The sequence below is a fragment of the Zootoca vivipara genome, chromosome Z1 (genome assembly GCF_965207765.1).
Source record: "Zootoca vivipara chromosome Z1, rZooViv2.hap1.1, whole genome shotgun sequence".
Lineage (NCBI taxonomy): Eukaryota > Metazoa > Chordata > Lepidosauria > Squamata > Lacertidae > Zootoca > Zootoca vivipara.
Window position 1 is genome coordinate 27888408 of NC_142583.1, and position 17089 is coordinate 27905496.

The following is a 17089-nucleotide window of genomic DNA, read 5'->3' on the forward strand; positions in this document are numbered from 1 at the left end:
ATCACACTAGCAGGAGCTCAAGTGAACTCAGTGCTATGTACAGTATAAATAATCCCCATATTTTGAGCTGCAAGCATCATGACCAGCTGATATTTTCTTTGCTCAGCACCAGCTGTTCCCTAGGAGTGTCTGGCTGGAGCCATACTATCTTATCGACATATTTTGGAGCTGTCAAAACCTGACAAAACCTCTTGTGCAGCAATGACTGTCATAGAGGAAAATCGTCCTTTTGCCCAACAACTATCCAATGTCTACTTTACGATACTTTCGCTTTTCTGCTTTAAGCTTTTTGTGAAAATCAGCCTCGCAATACTCAGCCATTTCTATATTGTAAAAGGGAACCGTAAAGAGGCAGCAAGAATAGCTGCTGAGTTTTATGGACTTCCTCAAGAACAAGGTACGCTTTTGTTTCCTTTATCACCTTTGTCATTTCTTGTTATTGAACTGTTAACTTATAAAAAGTATTTTCTTTAAGCAAACTAATCTGTAATTTTCCATAATCTTTAGGCAACCTGTTACTGGCCAGATTTTCCCACTTTATTTTCACATTGAATAGTATTTCATAAAATCAGAACTGTAAAGTTGGAAGGGACCATAAGAGTCATCTAGTCCAGCCCCCTGCAATGCAGGAATCTTTCGCCCAACTTGGGGCTTGAACCCATTACCCTGAGATTAAAAGTTTCATGTTCTACCAACTGAGCTATATGCTGTTTTATGATTACTTTTTTAAAAAGATTCAATCTAACATGAGTAACATGGTAAATTAGAAAATTAAAATTGTGAAATTAATCTTCGTTTGCTATAGTTCTGTTTTTATCAAATGGAGGAAGGAAAATGCCTATAAAATGTGTTTATAGTATTGGCTGATGTTCATAATGCTTGCATAGGGTAACTACAGCTCCTTATATACCCTTGTTTACCAAGATTATTTGTGCCATTACACTATTTAACTTTTAATGCAAAACTATAATATAGAGTGGAGCCTGATTCTTAATATTTTTGAAGGTAGTACTGATTTTACTACTGTTGTTGTTGTTGTTTAGTCGTTTAGTCGTGTCCGACTCACGAAGAGTCGGACACGACTAAACGACTAAACAACAACAACAACAGTAGTAAAATCATCTGGTTTATAAAATTTCAAACATTTATATTATGAAGATGTGATATGTTTTGTAAATGTGTTCAAAAAAGTATATATATGCCACAAGCTAAAGATATATAGAGCTCGCTTTTCTTAGGCCTCGGCATTTAGCAATTCACTCCTAAGTAATATGTAATTGCGGTCTATATGAGTGGTGGCTGCACTGCAGCATTTGTGTGTTGTTGGTCAGCTTTGAGTTCTTTATACTCAAAATCCCAGAAGCATGTGTGTCAAAGGAGGCCATCAATTCTAAACAAATGGTACAGAATTTTACATTATGAGATTTATAATCACTTTGATTCTCTGGTACAGCCAGGTTTAAAGATTTAAGGTTCTGCCCATGATATTGCAGAAGCCAGAGGTGTTGTTGGTGCCAGGGCCTGTCCAAGTCCAAGAAAGAGTCTTATGTGGCGGCAAGGCCTGAAGTAATTATTTGGCACCCCTTGACCCAGCAAATTATTAACACAATCCTGCAACCAGTGGCGGAGCTTCATGCTCCGGCACCAGGGAGTGGAGAGCAGGCGGGGCCGGGGCTGGCGTGCATCCCGGAGGCGTGGCACGCCACCCGTAGGGGTGTGGCACGCGTCCTGGGGGCGTGGCATGCCACCTGAGGGAGTGTGGCGCCCAGCGCGGGCAGGGGACAACTGCAATGGCTTCCCACCGGGATTGCGCTGCCGGGGACGGTGCGCTCCCCCCACGCTCCTCTTCCTCCACCAGTGCCTGCAACTGCCTCCTCCCTACAAACTGCTTGTGATATTTAAATATCAATTGGGAAGGGTTTAATGCCAACTCACAGGTTGTTGTCCCAGCTATCATGAACCCAAATACTATGTTTAAAGAAAGAAGTTAATTTTCAATGTGGTGTATTTCCTCATGAGTGCAGATTGTTTCCATCTGTGACAATAATACATCTATGACCCTCTCTTGTATTTGTTCCTTGTGTAAATATTGTTATTGCAATGTATTTAAATGCAGTGTAGTTCTACTAAAAATAGGTTTGCAATATAAACTAAGGTAAATGTAAGTCAATTTACATATCAAGTGTTTAAAAATGCCCTTAACAGGAAATGACAGCTAGAGATTTGAAGAAAGTTTCCCATTTATTTATTTAAAACATTTTTATACCACCCTTCATTATATCAGAATTTAAGGTGTCGTATATCATAAAACAGTGTACTGTAATTATCAAATAAGTAGGATATCAGAAAAACAACAACCCAGAACATAAGTCTCATACTGTTTTAAACCTGAGCTGAATGCAGATGGGATACTATTTATTTATATATATTATACTTCATTTCCCTGTAATTGAGTATTTTCTCTTTCGCTGAGGTGACATTGCCACGTTTGCTTCCAATGGAGTGCTTCTGAAATAAATCCTATTAAGAGTACATATTGTGTGGGGAGTGGTCATTATGGAAAAGCGTTTTCCAGTGCCAGCCTATGGGAATGGCTGACATGTGGCTAATTCTTATGTATGTCTTCATGAGAATCATTCCAAAAATACTCCCTTGGAGCCACTGAAAGAGATTCTAGACACAAAATATAGCAACAACTAGCATTAGGAAATTAAATGGGAAGGGTATGTGTTAAAGTGCTAAGATTATTTCCTTTGATAGAAATGAATGGGTAGCAGTTAGATACATTCCCAACAGCATTATCAAATCAGGAAGGAATTTTCCCTCAGGTTATTCTGAAGGTTTCTGCCTCCCTTCTGGTTCAAAATACACACTCAAGAGAATGAATCATCCTTACAACATTGCTTTGGACACAATAGAAGTTAAGTTGATTGAATTGTTGCAAGGATCTAAGTGCAGTTCTTCCAAACAACATTCCAGCTGCAATTAAGATTATAGATATTATGATTTTTGTGGTAGGGAAAAAGTGTTGCCATATGTTATTTTCCTCTTTCTAGTACATGCATGGGGAACCTCTGCACTGGGCATTCTCCTGGAATGACTCCCTAGGCTGGGAGTTGGGGGCCTGCATATATAGGCAATCCCTGATTTGCCCAGGGGTTGTATTCCAGGTCATCATGCATGGTGGCAGAGCGTGTTTAAGCCTACCCCATTACGCACACTTTTCCTGCCACTTCCGGGTTCACGGCGGTGCGCATGTGCATGGTCACATGTGCTTTGAACGCACGCAAAATGGTCATGTACTACTGCATGTCACAATACATACCGTAGCTTTTGTGCAGTGGAGATAGAATTCCCATAATACAGTGGCTGATGACTTTCCACAACTTTGACATTATGTGAATGTATCCAAAGGAGCCACCCCCATGGAATTTAGCAGGGGTTAATGTACGAGTAATGTATAATTACTGTGACATAAACCCACACTAGAAACTGTGGTTTAATGGCAGGGACACCCCCCCCTTCATAAGCCAAGGTTAGACACTTGGTTGATTTTCTCAGAAGTAAACCTCATTGAGTTCAATTGTAGACAGGGTTGCAGCCTACATCACCCATCTCCTTTATTAGTCATACGTACCTATGAATTGTCCTCATAAGCTCTGGAAATTCCATAGAAGCTCATATTTCTTGATGTGTTATCTGAAGAGGTTGACGGCATTCATACAGCTAGGAATGATAAGTAATGTTTTCCTACTACCCTGTTTAACAATTGCAACTGATAATGTCACTCAACAACAGTTGTTGGGCGAGGAAAAATAGTACAAGATGTTTTCTCAGCTCACATTCCAGATAGATCATAGTTCTATTAATAAAAACTATATAGGAACATCCTAGCTTTCTAGGTATAATAGCGCTCTAGTGGTCATGAAAGGAATATGGCACATGGCACCCAACACATAAAAACAGCAGGATTTAGCATTTTATTTTTCTGAAGCTGTGTAGTCAACAGTTGAGCACTGTGGTTTTACACAAGCTCTTTTCTTAAAAAAACAACCATGTCCACCAAATGATTAATACGCAGAGATTTGTTGAGATATTATAATGAGATGAAAAATGGTTTAAAATAACACACACACACCCAAACCCAGACGCATTCCTTTTAGGAATGGTGCAGATGGAGGTTCCCAGAAATCAGGGGGGGGGGAATTATGTATGCAACTACAGCAGCTCAGATTTTGTTAGCCCAAAAATGGAGGGTGGGAGAAGTCCCTAAGAAGGAGGAATGGCAACTTAAAATGATGGAATAAGCAGGGTTAGCAGGCCTAACCAGCAGAATAAGAGAACAAGAAGATCGAGTCTACAAAGAGGAATGGAAAACCTTGGTAGAATATTTGGGAAATAATTGTAAACAAGTGAAAACGCTAGCATATTAAGGTAAATTCAACAGTATAAAAAGATGAGGTGATATGAAAAGGGGGGTGGAATTAAATTGTTGTAATGGTTCTAATAGAATATGCAGTAATAATGGGGAAATTAACAATGAAAAGAAAAGAACCATGGAAAGAGAAGAAGAGAAGTCAATGAATGTATTATTATAATGGTGGGTATTTAATGGTAGAAAATGTATAATTGAAAATTTCAATAAAATATCTTTTAAAAAAGAGATTTGTTGAGGTATAATGAGTTAGTTGCATTCATATAGATGGTTAGGGTTACCACTTTCCCCATTTGAAGTGGACTTTCCCTTGTCAAGATCTTGAACTTGTGGATAAAGCCATAAAATCTCTTTCTTAACATGTGCATCCCTAATGTAGTATTCATACAGGGCTGCTTTCTCCCTTCCTTACTCTGACTCACTGGGCATTTTTGTAGGCATGGATTCTATTGCATATGCTTGTGTAGAGGGTCAGTGTCTAGGGCCATCAATTCCTGAAAGACAACGTTTTAGTACCTGGGAGGGTCCTAGTGGCAAAGCCATACTTTACAGAGGGCAGTTCTCTCTTTGAAGGGTTTTCTGGTCCAAGACCAGTCTAACAGTAAATAACCATAAGGGAAAGCAGGAACCCTGAAGTTCCCTATCAACAATTAGCACCTGGACAGCAGACTGAACAGCCAGGCCACCTAGTCAGTCTTTCTCATTATAGTGAGATGAATTGTATTTCTTTTTAAATTATATTAAGTAATTCTGAATCTGCATCTATAAATACAAATTAGCATATGAAAAACACAAGCAAATATTTACTATTGTCCTTTTTCAGGTGATATATTTCCTCTTTTTTGGCAATATGCAAGTCAAGTTCCTGCTGGCAGTCGCAAAGGACATTAGCTGGGGTAGAGCCCTGTACCCATGGGCAGAAGACAAGTGAAAACACTTTGTAATCTAGGTATAGACCTGTTCCATGTGTTTACTTGTCCCCTGCCACCAAACAATACATTCATCCATGATATCAAGCCATCATCACATATCATTCTTACACAATCCAGACTACAACAGTGTCACAAAGGAAAAACTAAAATTCCATTTATAGCTCAAGTAGATGAATCTAATGTTCACATTAAACCGCACCCAGAATGCACTTGCATGCAACATATTATTAAAAATTAAGATTGTCTTCTAGAAAACACAGAAGCAGAGATACTTTCTGATCGTTTTTCAGATTATGGCAAAGAACTCAAAATCTATGCAAAGCAGATCTCTTTCCTTCTTTTTCCCATGTAGGTTTGCATCCTCCCTTTCATATATGCTCATTCATCCACTCTGTCTCACAGACAGACCATAATTTCTCTTTCACATGTACACACACACACACACACACACACACACTTGCTCTTTCCCATGGTCTGGTAGCTGTTGTTGCTTTGTTCAGCAGTAGTTATGTGAGATGGCTTCTTTCATTAATGTAGGAGGTCTGAGGATCTGTGACCCGCAGTTCCCTAGTGGATGGATAAACACACAGACAAGTGGGTTTTGGTTTATAGGTTTGAATAGGCCACAACTTTATCAGTTACAGATGTGAGTGGTACGTCTTAGGCACTGGGTGAAGCCAGACTATATATTGACTCCTGCCCATCTGCCGGGAGACCAGCTAAGGGTAAAGCACCAATAGGGGGAGTCATATGACTTGAATGCCCTCCCCCCCAACTGTGCCATGATTTAAATTTCCTGTGGCCACGCCTACAGCCAACACTGATTCATCAGCGGGGCTGCCCCTGGGCTGAGCCCCACCCAGCGCTGGTGACATAGCTGGGCGGTGACAATGAGGGGGCCAATCTCCACCCCCAGCCGGATCACTGCGGAGCCCGATGTTGGCCGCAATGCTGCCCACCAGAAAAGGTAAGCAGACTTTTGAACGCCTCTTTCTCATCAAATACTTTCAGCTTTTCTATCTCCCAGGATAAGCATGTTCCTGTACACGTGTGCAGAATTTAAAATGAACAAATAAAATAGTTACACCATTAAAACAAATTTGGTTGAAAAGGTCAGCAGCAATGAGAATGAGACCAGAGAAAAGGGGCTGAGAGAGGGGCCAGAAAAGGGGGGAAATTGTAAAGCAGGCATGGGCAAACTCGGCTCTCCAGATGTTTTGGGACTACAACTCCCATCATCCCTAGCTAACAGGACCAGTGGTCAGGGATGATGGGAGTTGTAGTCCCAAAACATCTGGAGGGCCGAGTTTGCCTATGCCTGATGCAAAGGTTCAAGATATGTGTTTTGGCCCCCAGGTGCAAGTGTCCCACCCCCGATCTTAATCTATCCTGTAGACAACACTAGATTTGCTAACATTTATGGCCAGAATCATAAATACGTTGGCACCTAGAAAAGCTTAAGTTAGTTAAACAGGACCACAAGATAAGTAGCTCCTTTTACTAGGGATACCACTACTATAATAAGATCATTACTCTGGTTAATCTGTACTATAACTTTATCCCAGATTAGTCACTTCTGTTTGCTTGTTCATGAAGATTTTCTTCCAGCACTACAAGGAGGTTATTTAGTGCCATGCCAAAAGAGTATTTGCTCTGGTTTACTAACATTTACAGTTTATGCTCCTGTTTGGGTCAATGCACGAGAAGGTAGTTTACTAGCTCTTTACAACTGTTACTAATGCTTAGTCCTTTCCCCCATAAATTGTGGCTGGGGAAACCCAGCCAGATGGGCAGAGTATAAATAATAAAATCATCAACATTGTTATAATAAATTATATCTCACAATGTTGTTATTTTTTTAAATTAAATGTGAATACTGCCCTTCATCTGAAGATCACAGGGTGGTTCACAACCCAAAAAGAGAACACGAAATACATAATAAAACAAAAATAAAAGCAAACCAATAACACCCCCCCCCAACACGTTTAAAAGGCCAAGGAATATTAATCAACAACCTGACCACCAAATTCTGCACCAGCTGAAGTTTCCGAAGAATCTTCAGAGGTAGCTCCAGGTATATGTGTTATAACCTAGAGGTTACCAGAGCATAGATGACAGAAGTTAGGCTATCCCAGTCCATATAGGGTCACAACTGGGCCACCATCTTAAGCTCTGTGCCACTGAGGCCACCTGAACCTCAAAAGACACCAAAGGATCCAGGAGTACCCCTAAGCTTCACTCCTTCAGAGGAGTGTAACCCCATCAAGAGCATGCAACCTCCTATCCATCCAGTCTAGGGAATTGCCCACTAACAGTGCCTCAGTGTTACCTGGATTGAGCTTCAGATTGTTGGCTTTCATCCAGTCCATTACCAAGGCAAGAAAAGGTCAAGCACATCCACTGCCACACCTGCAGATGCAAAGGAAAAATAGAGCTATGTGCCATCAGCATATTGCTGACAACGTACTCCAACACATCGGATAAGCTTACTTAGCGGTTTCATGTAGATGTTGAACAGCATAGGGGATAAAATTGAACCCCGAGGAACCCCACATTGAAGGCTCCACAGAGCTGAGGAGCACTTCACCCTCTGGAAACGACCATTCAAGGAGGAGGAGGAGGAGGAGGAGGAGGAGGAGGAGGAGGAGAGAAGAAGAAGAAGAAGAAGAAGAAGAAGAAGAAGAAGAAGAAGAAGAAGAAGAAGAAGAAGAAGAAGAAGAAGAAGAGTAGTTTGGATTTGATATCCCACTTTATCACTACCCGAAGGAGTCTCAAAGCGGCTAACAATCTCATTTCCCTTCTTCTACTAGAGCAGGCATCCCCAAACTGTGGCCCTCCAGATGTTTTGGCCTACAACTTCCATTATCCCTAGCTAACAGGACCAGTGGTCAGGGATGATGGGGATTGTAGTCCAAAACATCTGGAGGGCCGAAGTTTGGGGATGCCTGTACTAGAGGAACTGCAAAGCGATGGTACCCACCTCTAACTCAGGCGGCAACTCCACAAGGATAACATGGTCAATGGTATGAAAAGCCACTGAGAGCCTGAGAATAATGAATAGGGACACATTTCCCCTGTCTCTCCCCCAACACTGATTATCATACAGGGTGACCAAAGCAGTTTCTGTGGCAAAACTAGGCTGAAACCCCGATTGATGGATCTAAAAAATCTGTTTCCTCCAAAAGCACCTAGATCTGGTTACAATCACCTGCTCAAGAACCTTGCCCATCACAATATTAATATTTCAATTTTGCAGTAAAAACTTGAAAATTGCAAAATGGCCAAAAATGCTTTATAATTTAATTTGCAAAATGCTTTACAATTGTCATTATGCTTGCTTTCAAAACATTTCTGGGTGACAGATCCCTACTATGCCCTCCCCTCTTTACAAATGGAGAACCAATATAACCAGGAAGGTCTTTCTTTCTAGGACAAGTGTAAGCGAGGGGGAGGAATCAAACACCCTCTTCCATTTTAACTCGTGTAAACAGACCCAGGCTGCAGCTAAGCTGATTCTTTCTTGTTTTAAAAATAGAACATGCCAATGCAATCCTTTCCTTCCCTCACTCTAGCTGCCTGTCCTGCTTGTAAATATTGCTGGATGGTGTAGTAGCTATTTTACTGCAAGTACAACCAGACAGCTTGTGAGAAAATGACAAGGAGGGCTGATAGTAGTTAGCACTTTGTGGACATTCCACAGGGAAGAGCATCTGCATTAATGACACGCAGGCTTTGGCAGGAGGGAAGAGAACATTAAAATCATGTCCACAAACACTGCGGTTCAGAGGAGCTGCACTAAACAGAATTTCTCAAAGAGAAGCCTAGAATGCATAGGGGAGTGTTCTGCGAAACGAAAAGCTAGCTGGGGTATTCTCACCAGTCAAGGTCAGTACAGCTATCATTTCAACAAGCCGATGGAGGTTCCAGAATTTTCTAATGTGAACCATTTTTGCAACATCAATTTTATGTTGTGACTGTTTTCCTAAATTAAATATTTCAATGTAAATATTAATTTGTGTTATTGTATTATAATAGATAGACACAGCTTTCATCTAGTTTTCCTTTAGTGTGAAATTAACTACAGCATGTTTTGTTTGAGGTATGCTTTTGCAGATGTTGAAGTCACATTCAATATACAGCACAGCAAATGCCAGTGTTGCTAAGTACCAAGGACTGTTTACAGATCTGAAGGGCTGGAGTGACCTTATATGTAAATTGTAAATATACATGGAGAGGTAAACAAGGCAGGAGACATGTGATATGCAAATACTGCAGATATTAGTTAATATTATATATCTATCTGTCTGTGCCTGCATTCAGAAGCACTATGATGCATACAAAATGAGTTTACAATAAATATGAAAGGAGCTGTGAAATTTGCGATAAGTTCCTGTCATTTATATGCTACCAAAAATCAATAAACCTGGGTTCCCTCCACCTGAGCATCAATTTATTTCTGGATTGGGTTCCACTTTGGAATCATTCTTGAAATATATAGATTCATTTATTAGAGACTTGGATTCAGCTTAGGGTCAAACTAGATGTGATGCTAACTAACTACAACCCAGAATTCTGGGCTTGGAATCCCCTCCCCCCTTAAAAAAAACAGCTGCCATGGAGGCTCTGGTTCAGATTTGGATTGTGGCACAGAGGAGAAGGTTTTTACCCATTTCCTCCATGTCATTTTCCCTGCCCCCAGTAGTCATGGGCAGAACAATCCTACTTGTCTGAGGGGAAGGAATGTTGTGACAGATCTATCAACATATCCGAAGCTCCATCAGATTGTGCAAACCATGGTGGAAGGTGGGGAGCAGGTAACCTCACAATGTTTCCCTTCACCAGACTAGGATCAGGCATATCAGGGATCTACGGATCTTTGGATCCAGTGCGTGCATCCTGCTTTTTACCACCAGCGGTAGCTTTCCATCGACTAGGGCAGTGTTTCTCAACCTTTTTTGGGCCACGGCACACTTGTTCCGTGAAAAAAATCACGAGGCACACCACCATTAAAAAGGTTAAAAAATTTAACTCTGTGCCGCCCTATATTATAATTATGACTGTAAGAAACACTTGCCAAATATTGCTTTCCGGTGCGTTAGTGTTGAGTATTGGCGGCCGCCAGGCTCGTTTGCACTGAGCTTTGGGAAAGAGGAGGAGAAATATTGCTTTCCGGCGGGTCAGTGCTGGTCATTGGCGGCCGCCAGGCACGTGACAATGCAAATTGCCCTTCTCGTCGCCGCACGTCGCCGCACACCAGCCAGCGTCTCGCGGCACACTAGTGTGCTGCGGAATAGCGGTTGAGAAACGCTGCACTAGGGATCCATCCTCTAACATTGCAGGGCCCCACCACTTGTGGCACTACTATCCACAGGTGAAGGGAAGTGCCAGTCATACTATTTATCATGAGGCCACTAGGTTGGGACATACCACAGCTTTCCCAATTGGAGTGGGTCTCAACTGCAGCAAATTAAGGCATAAATGCCTGTTGGAAAATTGCCAAAGGCAGCCTCGCACAGAGGCAAATAAGTCCATTTTACGATGCCTCGTGAACGTGTTAGGAGAAGCCCAGGTAGCTGCCCTACATTTTTCTAACGATGGAGCATTTGATTGGAGACAGATTGCAAGTATATTTCTGTATAAATCCATTAACCAGCCCAGTGGGTCAAAATACATGAGACACCAGAGATTCATGGCCGTCATATCTCCCAACAAATCTTTAAACACTAGCTGGTGTCCTGGAGCAGCACCATTGAGAAAACAGGATTCAATCATCCTCCTAGTCTGGTTTTCCCTATCAAAAACATCTCCCAAAGCTTCACAGTGTGGCAGATAGAGGTCCCTGCATTTCTCTTTTGCTACAAAACTAATAACCACTCAATGGGGTGCAATTTAGGTTGAGGAAACTGTGCAGAAAGTTTAAGCATCACTCCCTCAGTACCATTGCTCAAATTCAAATTTGAGCCCTCAGCCAGTATTTTAAGTTAAGAATAGAAACAATGGGAGATATGACTACAGATCGGTCACATCCTGTGGAGCTTGGCTTTATTGCTCATGATTAAGGTGGCAGATCCAAAAAACCTAAATGGATTGGCATGTGTCAGTGAAAAGATTGGCATGTGAACATTAGGATATTCATAGAATCAATTATCTATCATTATAATCATACATAATAAATATTAAAATAGTAATGGTTTTATTTATTTGATTACTTGCAAGTATTTCAATGCACATTTAGGCTGCAGTTTCTAGAAATAAGTCCCATTAGGCCTGGCTTCTGAATATACCTGTACACTTTTATGCACTATATATCTTGTATAATATATTTTACATTTTCTAGATCTCTCAAGCTCCTTCTGCCTTCAAATTAATTAGGGTACTTTTTAAAGCTCTGTATAAGATATATACGCCAATTCCTACTGATTTTGTTGGAAAAGGCAAGCATGTGCTTGTCTCTCTCCAACAGAAATATATTGGTTTTAAAAGTACTTCTCTTTGCTAGATCATGTCTGTTGTCATGGTGAAAAGGAAAGATGAGAGGATATATTCATAATCATGTGGTATATCTTTAATTTTGGACATTTTGATTAGAATTTCACATGCTGAGATTATAATGAGCATTGTGCAATGACTTTAACATTGCTCCTGAATAGTGGAAAGGTGTATGGGAACAGGAAACAGCCTTACAGTCTTCCATCTAGTTCTACCGGTACGTACACTCAAAGGCAGTAGCTCTCCAGGGTATCAGACTGGACTGGAGTCCTTCCCAGTCCTGCCTGAAAATGCCAGGGATTGAACTTGAGACTTTCTGTCCACAAAGCAAGGACTCTACCACTGAATTAATACAGCCCCTGCTCTCCCTGCTGCAGATGGGCAAATGCTTGCTAATGAGGAAAAAATATTTCTGATTCTCTTAGATATTGCTGTCCCCATATCCTTCCCTTACCAATTCCTTACCCATCACTTCTGGGTCCATTGAGCTCAGCAGCCCTCTCACCCTTTCCTTAAGGAAGCATCAACATCTTCACACAGTTCCTGCTGGGCTGCCAATCATTCACCCACATTTCTGAGGACAACTGCAGCATGGGGGTAAACAGGCCATGTCTACAAAATCCCATCTTGTATCAGTGTAAATGCAGATGGAATGTCTCTACCGACAAGATCCCATATGCACCTACTCAACTGCTTCGATCAGCAGAACTGGCACTGTTACAAGTGCCACATAATACCGATTTCACATTTGTAAGAACTCAGTCTTTTAGTGTGGCAGCACCTACACTTTGGAACTCCATGCCTATTGACATCAGAGGCGCCTTTGAGGAGGGCCCTCTAAAAATATTTTTGTTTAGAAAAGCCTACCCAGATATTAAAAAAGATGTTGCAGGTTTTAATCTGTTTTTAGTTTGTTGTTACTTTAACCTTTCTAAAATCTTGATTTATTGTTGTTAATTCTTCTTATTGAATTTTTTCATGGTTTTTTTTGTAAACCACTTTGAGATTTTTTTACAATCAAACTATATAAATTTTATGAAATATATAAAATAAATAAAAGGTGATCTTACATGTTGAGCTTCCCTTCTAGCATCGTTATTGACTGCTTTTGGCAAATGTGTGCATAAAACTACTTGTCTTTAAAAATAGGGGTCATATAGATAAACTTTTTATTATATATAAAAATATATGGATATGACAGGAAACAGCTCATATAGACTATGTTTGGCATAATTTATTTAGACAAAGCTTCATTTGACTTTAAATTCAGACCCATTAGAAACAATCCATATTCATAATGAAAATAATATTTTTTTTATTACATGTTTAACTTGTAAAATGACTTGCAGCTTTTATTACATTTGCTCCCACAACAATCCTGTGAGGCAGATTACAGTTCTTCCTATTGTGCAGATGGAGACCTGAGGCTAAGAAATTGTCTTCCTCAAAACCACCTGACCAATTTATAGTGGGTGTTTTGATTTGAATCCAGACCCAATTCTACATCACGTTATCTATTATATAATGAAACATCAATTATACTTTATTTAAATGATGCATTATTATATTTAAACTATGCATTATTTCATATACTATGTTTCTATGGAGCAACGAAAGCTGTCTTATTCCTAATCTTAGCGCTTTGGATATCTGTTTACTGCAGAGGCTTTACAGGTGAAAGTTCATATTATAATGAGTGCAGAGCTCCTTCTAAAATGGCTGAAGTGTATTAATAGGCAACAGCAAAAGGAAGAGTTTTATTTCCTTGTTTAACATGAGCCGGATTTATAATTACGATTGGCTGGAAATGCCATGGGGAGATGGAGATTTAGGTACTGTATACATTTCTAAATCATTCTTTGTACTTGACTGTTTGTTATAATTCTTAGCCTTATCTCTGCAGTATTACAGAACTGTATACTCCAGTAAATTAGATACCAGCTGGCTTGGAATGCAGAGTCTAAATATAACTTGAAGTAGTTTGCACTTCAGCCAGAGAGAAAAGAATCATAGGGAGATTGTTTTTGAATAGAGAGTATTTTTGCAACTGTTTTTTTAAAAAGTATATCTTTTTATTTGAGACAGCTGGGTACCCAATCCCATCTCCATTACAAAAAATGGGAAAGCTATGAGAGCAGAAGGTCACTGGAAAACATGCAACAATTCTCTAAAATAAATATACATAGTGTATACCAGTAGTCTTATTATAATCTACAAGTCTGTCTGCAGTAGAACCAATCACAAAAAGTCACTACCAGCCAAGACAAGTTGCTGAGTTTCATACACTCCAACTTAGCCAGGCAGGAAACCCGATAACCCTATTTTTCCCTTTGAGAGTTGCTTTTTAAAATGTTATTAGTGTGCTCAAGAGCACTTTAGGTTTCATTATCATTTCCATAATAATCTTTAGATGTTAGCTGTCTTGGAGGGAGGGGGATTCTTCTTGACTAGTGCATTTATACATATGTACACACAGAGATGCAAAATTCCAGTGGACTATTTCCTTCCAAAGCACCCAAACAGATAATAACAGGGGTGGAGAACCAGTGGCCCTCTAGATGTTGCAGGACGTCAACACCCATCAACCCTAATCACTGATCATGCTGTCTGGAACTTATGGAAGGAGGCACTCCAATAACCTTTGGAGGGCCGCAGATTTCCTTCCATTGTTCTTTAAGAACTAGATCCACCCTCTTAAACAGAAATAGGGATGTTAACATGTACAGAAGTGTGTTTCCATTTTCACCCATGGAATGTTGTAATATACCCCCTGATGTGAATGGTAGTGGGCAGAGATACCCCGAATGCTTGGTGCAAAGCAGTTATTGGGTTATTTCCCAGCACCACGGGAAAAATAAAATCGTGTCACTGCGACAATGAAATGTGCAGGCATTTTTCTGCATAGCACAAGTGAACACATGTAAAAAGAGGCACAGGATTAAATAGTAGATGTAGCATAGATAAGGATAAATATGATTTGCAGAACTGCAACTTCGATGCTGGATTCAGATTTTTAAAAAATCTGTGAAGTTAGCATCTGGGATCTTTTCATTATTCGAAGTTCAAAATGCTAGAGAGATGTTAATAAGGTACTTTATATGCTTGCTACCATTTCCCAGTGCAGCAGCTCTTAACAAAGTCTTAGGGTGGCAGCTCAGTTTGGCAGTAAAACAAATTGGCACAAGAAAGAGATGAATTCTCTGCAGTGAGGATGCGTCAGTGTGGTTGTAAACAGCGGCTGCTAATAATTTGTTGCAAGAAGAGCAACATTTTCTTCTTGTTTTGTGATTGTCAGATATACATATTGATTAGGATTTTTAAAGTGCTGGTTGCTTTTCTAGCATAAACTAAAGGTGGATTTAGGATAACTTTCATAAATTGTACCAGGACACCCATTTACCTCAGAAGAGACCTGTTCAATGCAGTGGGTGGTCACCAGAGTTCTCATGTTAACTTCTGGCAACTTTTTTGTCATTATCATATGAATACCATGTTCGGGGCCTATATTAAGGTGGACCCTACATTTTGCTGTTGAAATTGCTTTCTGCAGCATCCTAGAACTGCAAAACAAAGCACTATTTCTGCAAGGCAGAGCGAAGAGTTGCAATCTCCACCTGGAAGCAACACTGGATTATAGAAATTTCAAGCCACCTTCTGACTAGTCAACTTGCATTTCCATTCTAATGTGTTAATTCACAGGAAAGTCTCATTGATCTCAATAAGACTTGTTCACAATTAACTGTGTGCTAGGGATGGGGGAAATTAGATTCAGGTTCCTTTGCAAGTGAGGCTTGCATTTGGTGCCTTTTACATCTGGCACCAACTACAAACCCCTAGGATTGCTTCCACTAAGGATGTCTCACTTGAGAACTCTGCCAAAAATGGGTTTGCAAACCCCGCTGGGATGGGATCAGCTGCACTTGGGATTCCCATTACAGAACTCCCAAGTGCAGCTGATCCCAACAGGAGTTGTGCTGACTGCAAGCGCCTTTTGGAAGGGATCTTCTTTTGCATCCTGGCTGCAAAGGAGGAAAGGAAAGAATTAGGAGCAGACACTGAGTGCACTCCCATTTCTTTCCTTTGAAGCTGGGTCACTCAACATCATGGTCAAAGTGGCCTATGGGTTGGGGGTGAAGGAAGTGGCCAGATCCTGTTCCCTATTCTCAGGTGGGGGGTCTTGTGAAATGTTTTGACTTTATCTACATTTACAAAATAATTTAATATTTAAAGTGAATTGTGGGATTTATATTTAAATAGGAATTATGTAGGATTGGGGTTGTCTAAATGTAAAATTGATCATCAGTTTATTATTTCATATGAATTAAAACATATCCATTTATGTAATTTAAACTAAATGGTGGTATTTATTGTTCCACAGGTTCCTGGGCAGATCGCTCACCACTGCATGATGCAGCAAGTCAGGGACGCCTCCTTTCTCTGAAAACTTTAATTGCACAGGTAAAAATGTTAAAGTATTTCAATCACAGTATGTTCCCCCTCCCCCCAATTCTTTGTTACAATCCAGTGTTTTAATATGAAAATTACTGACATTCACCACCAGCAGGTAAAAGATAGCTAAACAGCAAAATTGTAAATGACAAAAAAAATCTCCATCCAATCTTATTAACTACTCTAATGTATAAATCCCACTATCAACCCACTTCTTCCACCAATAGAATTAATTTAGCATGAGCATATGGGTCAAAGTATAACAAGACATAAACCACATCGCCCAGCTGCTGAGATTGCAGGTGGAAATAATCCTTCCCTTTTTATATACATAGATCCTAATGCCATCAAACCACATGCAGTGCCAACTATTACCAGGTGGTATTTACCGCTAGTCCTACTCAGAATAGAGCCATTGAAATTAATGATTATTATTTGAGTGACTCTAATCTGAGTGGGACTTTGGTTATACTCAACGATCACCTTCACGATTACCCATGCAGGGGTATTTGCTGGAAAAAGAGGCTTCCCAATAGCTTGTATGAGCTAAGAAGGCATGCCTTAACATATAAATACTTCTAATTTTAAAAACTAGGTGGAGAGGCCCTATATAATGCTAGAGGAACCTAGCTAGTACCAGCCCTAACTGTAGCATTTTATAGCTATATATCAGGAAGAGGCATTCTAGAAAGTGGAAAAGTGAACAGTATCTTTTCCCCTCCTTTCCTTCGCCCTATATAATGTAGCGAGGGAACTTTTTAAACTTCATAGCATGCAGCTTCCC

General features: G+C 40.2%; 1 protein-coding gene and 1 long non-coding RNA gene across 8 annotated transcripts in view; one reads left to right on the forward strand and one right to left on the reverse strand.

Annotated features, from left to right (window-relative positions):
- The window catches only part of ASB5 (ankyrin repeat and SOCS box containing 5), a 25615-nt gene continuing 8526 nt past the window's right edge, over positions 1 to 17089 (forward strand). The window contains exons 1-2 of one of the 5 annotated variants that reach the window (XM_035111799.3): positions 1 to 397; positions 16235 to 16314. In XM_035111799.3, coding sequence (XP_034967690.3) covers positions 202 to 397; positions 16235 to 16314 — 276 coding nt within the window. In that variant the 5' untranslated portion in view covers positions 1 to 201. Of the gene's footprint in view, positions 398 to 6181; positions 6335 to 8988; positions 9253 to 13539; positions 13689 to 16234; positions 16315 to 17089 lie in introns of those variants that run through there. The other 4 variants (XM_035111803.3, XM_035111802.3, XM_035111800.3 and 1 more) reach the window with 4 other exon arrangements.
- The window catches only part of LOC148687313 (uncharacterized), a 22800-nt gene continuing 10961 nt past the window's right edge, over positions 5251 to 17089 (reverse strand). For 2 of the 3 annotated variants that reach the window (XR_015947479.1, XR_015947485.1), the window contains exons 5-6: positions 7697 to 7776; positions 5797 to 5934 (exon numbers count right to left, since the gene is read on the reverse strand). This is a non-coding gene — a long non-coding RNA (uncharacterized LOC148687313). Of the gene's footprint in view, positions 5935 to 7696; positions 7777 to 17089 lie in introns of all 3 variants that reach the window. The other variant, XR_015947486.1, reaches the window with a different exon arrangement.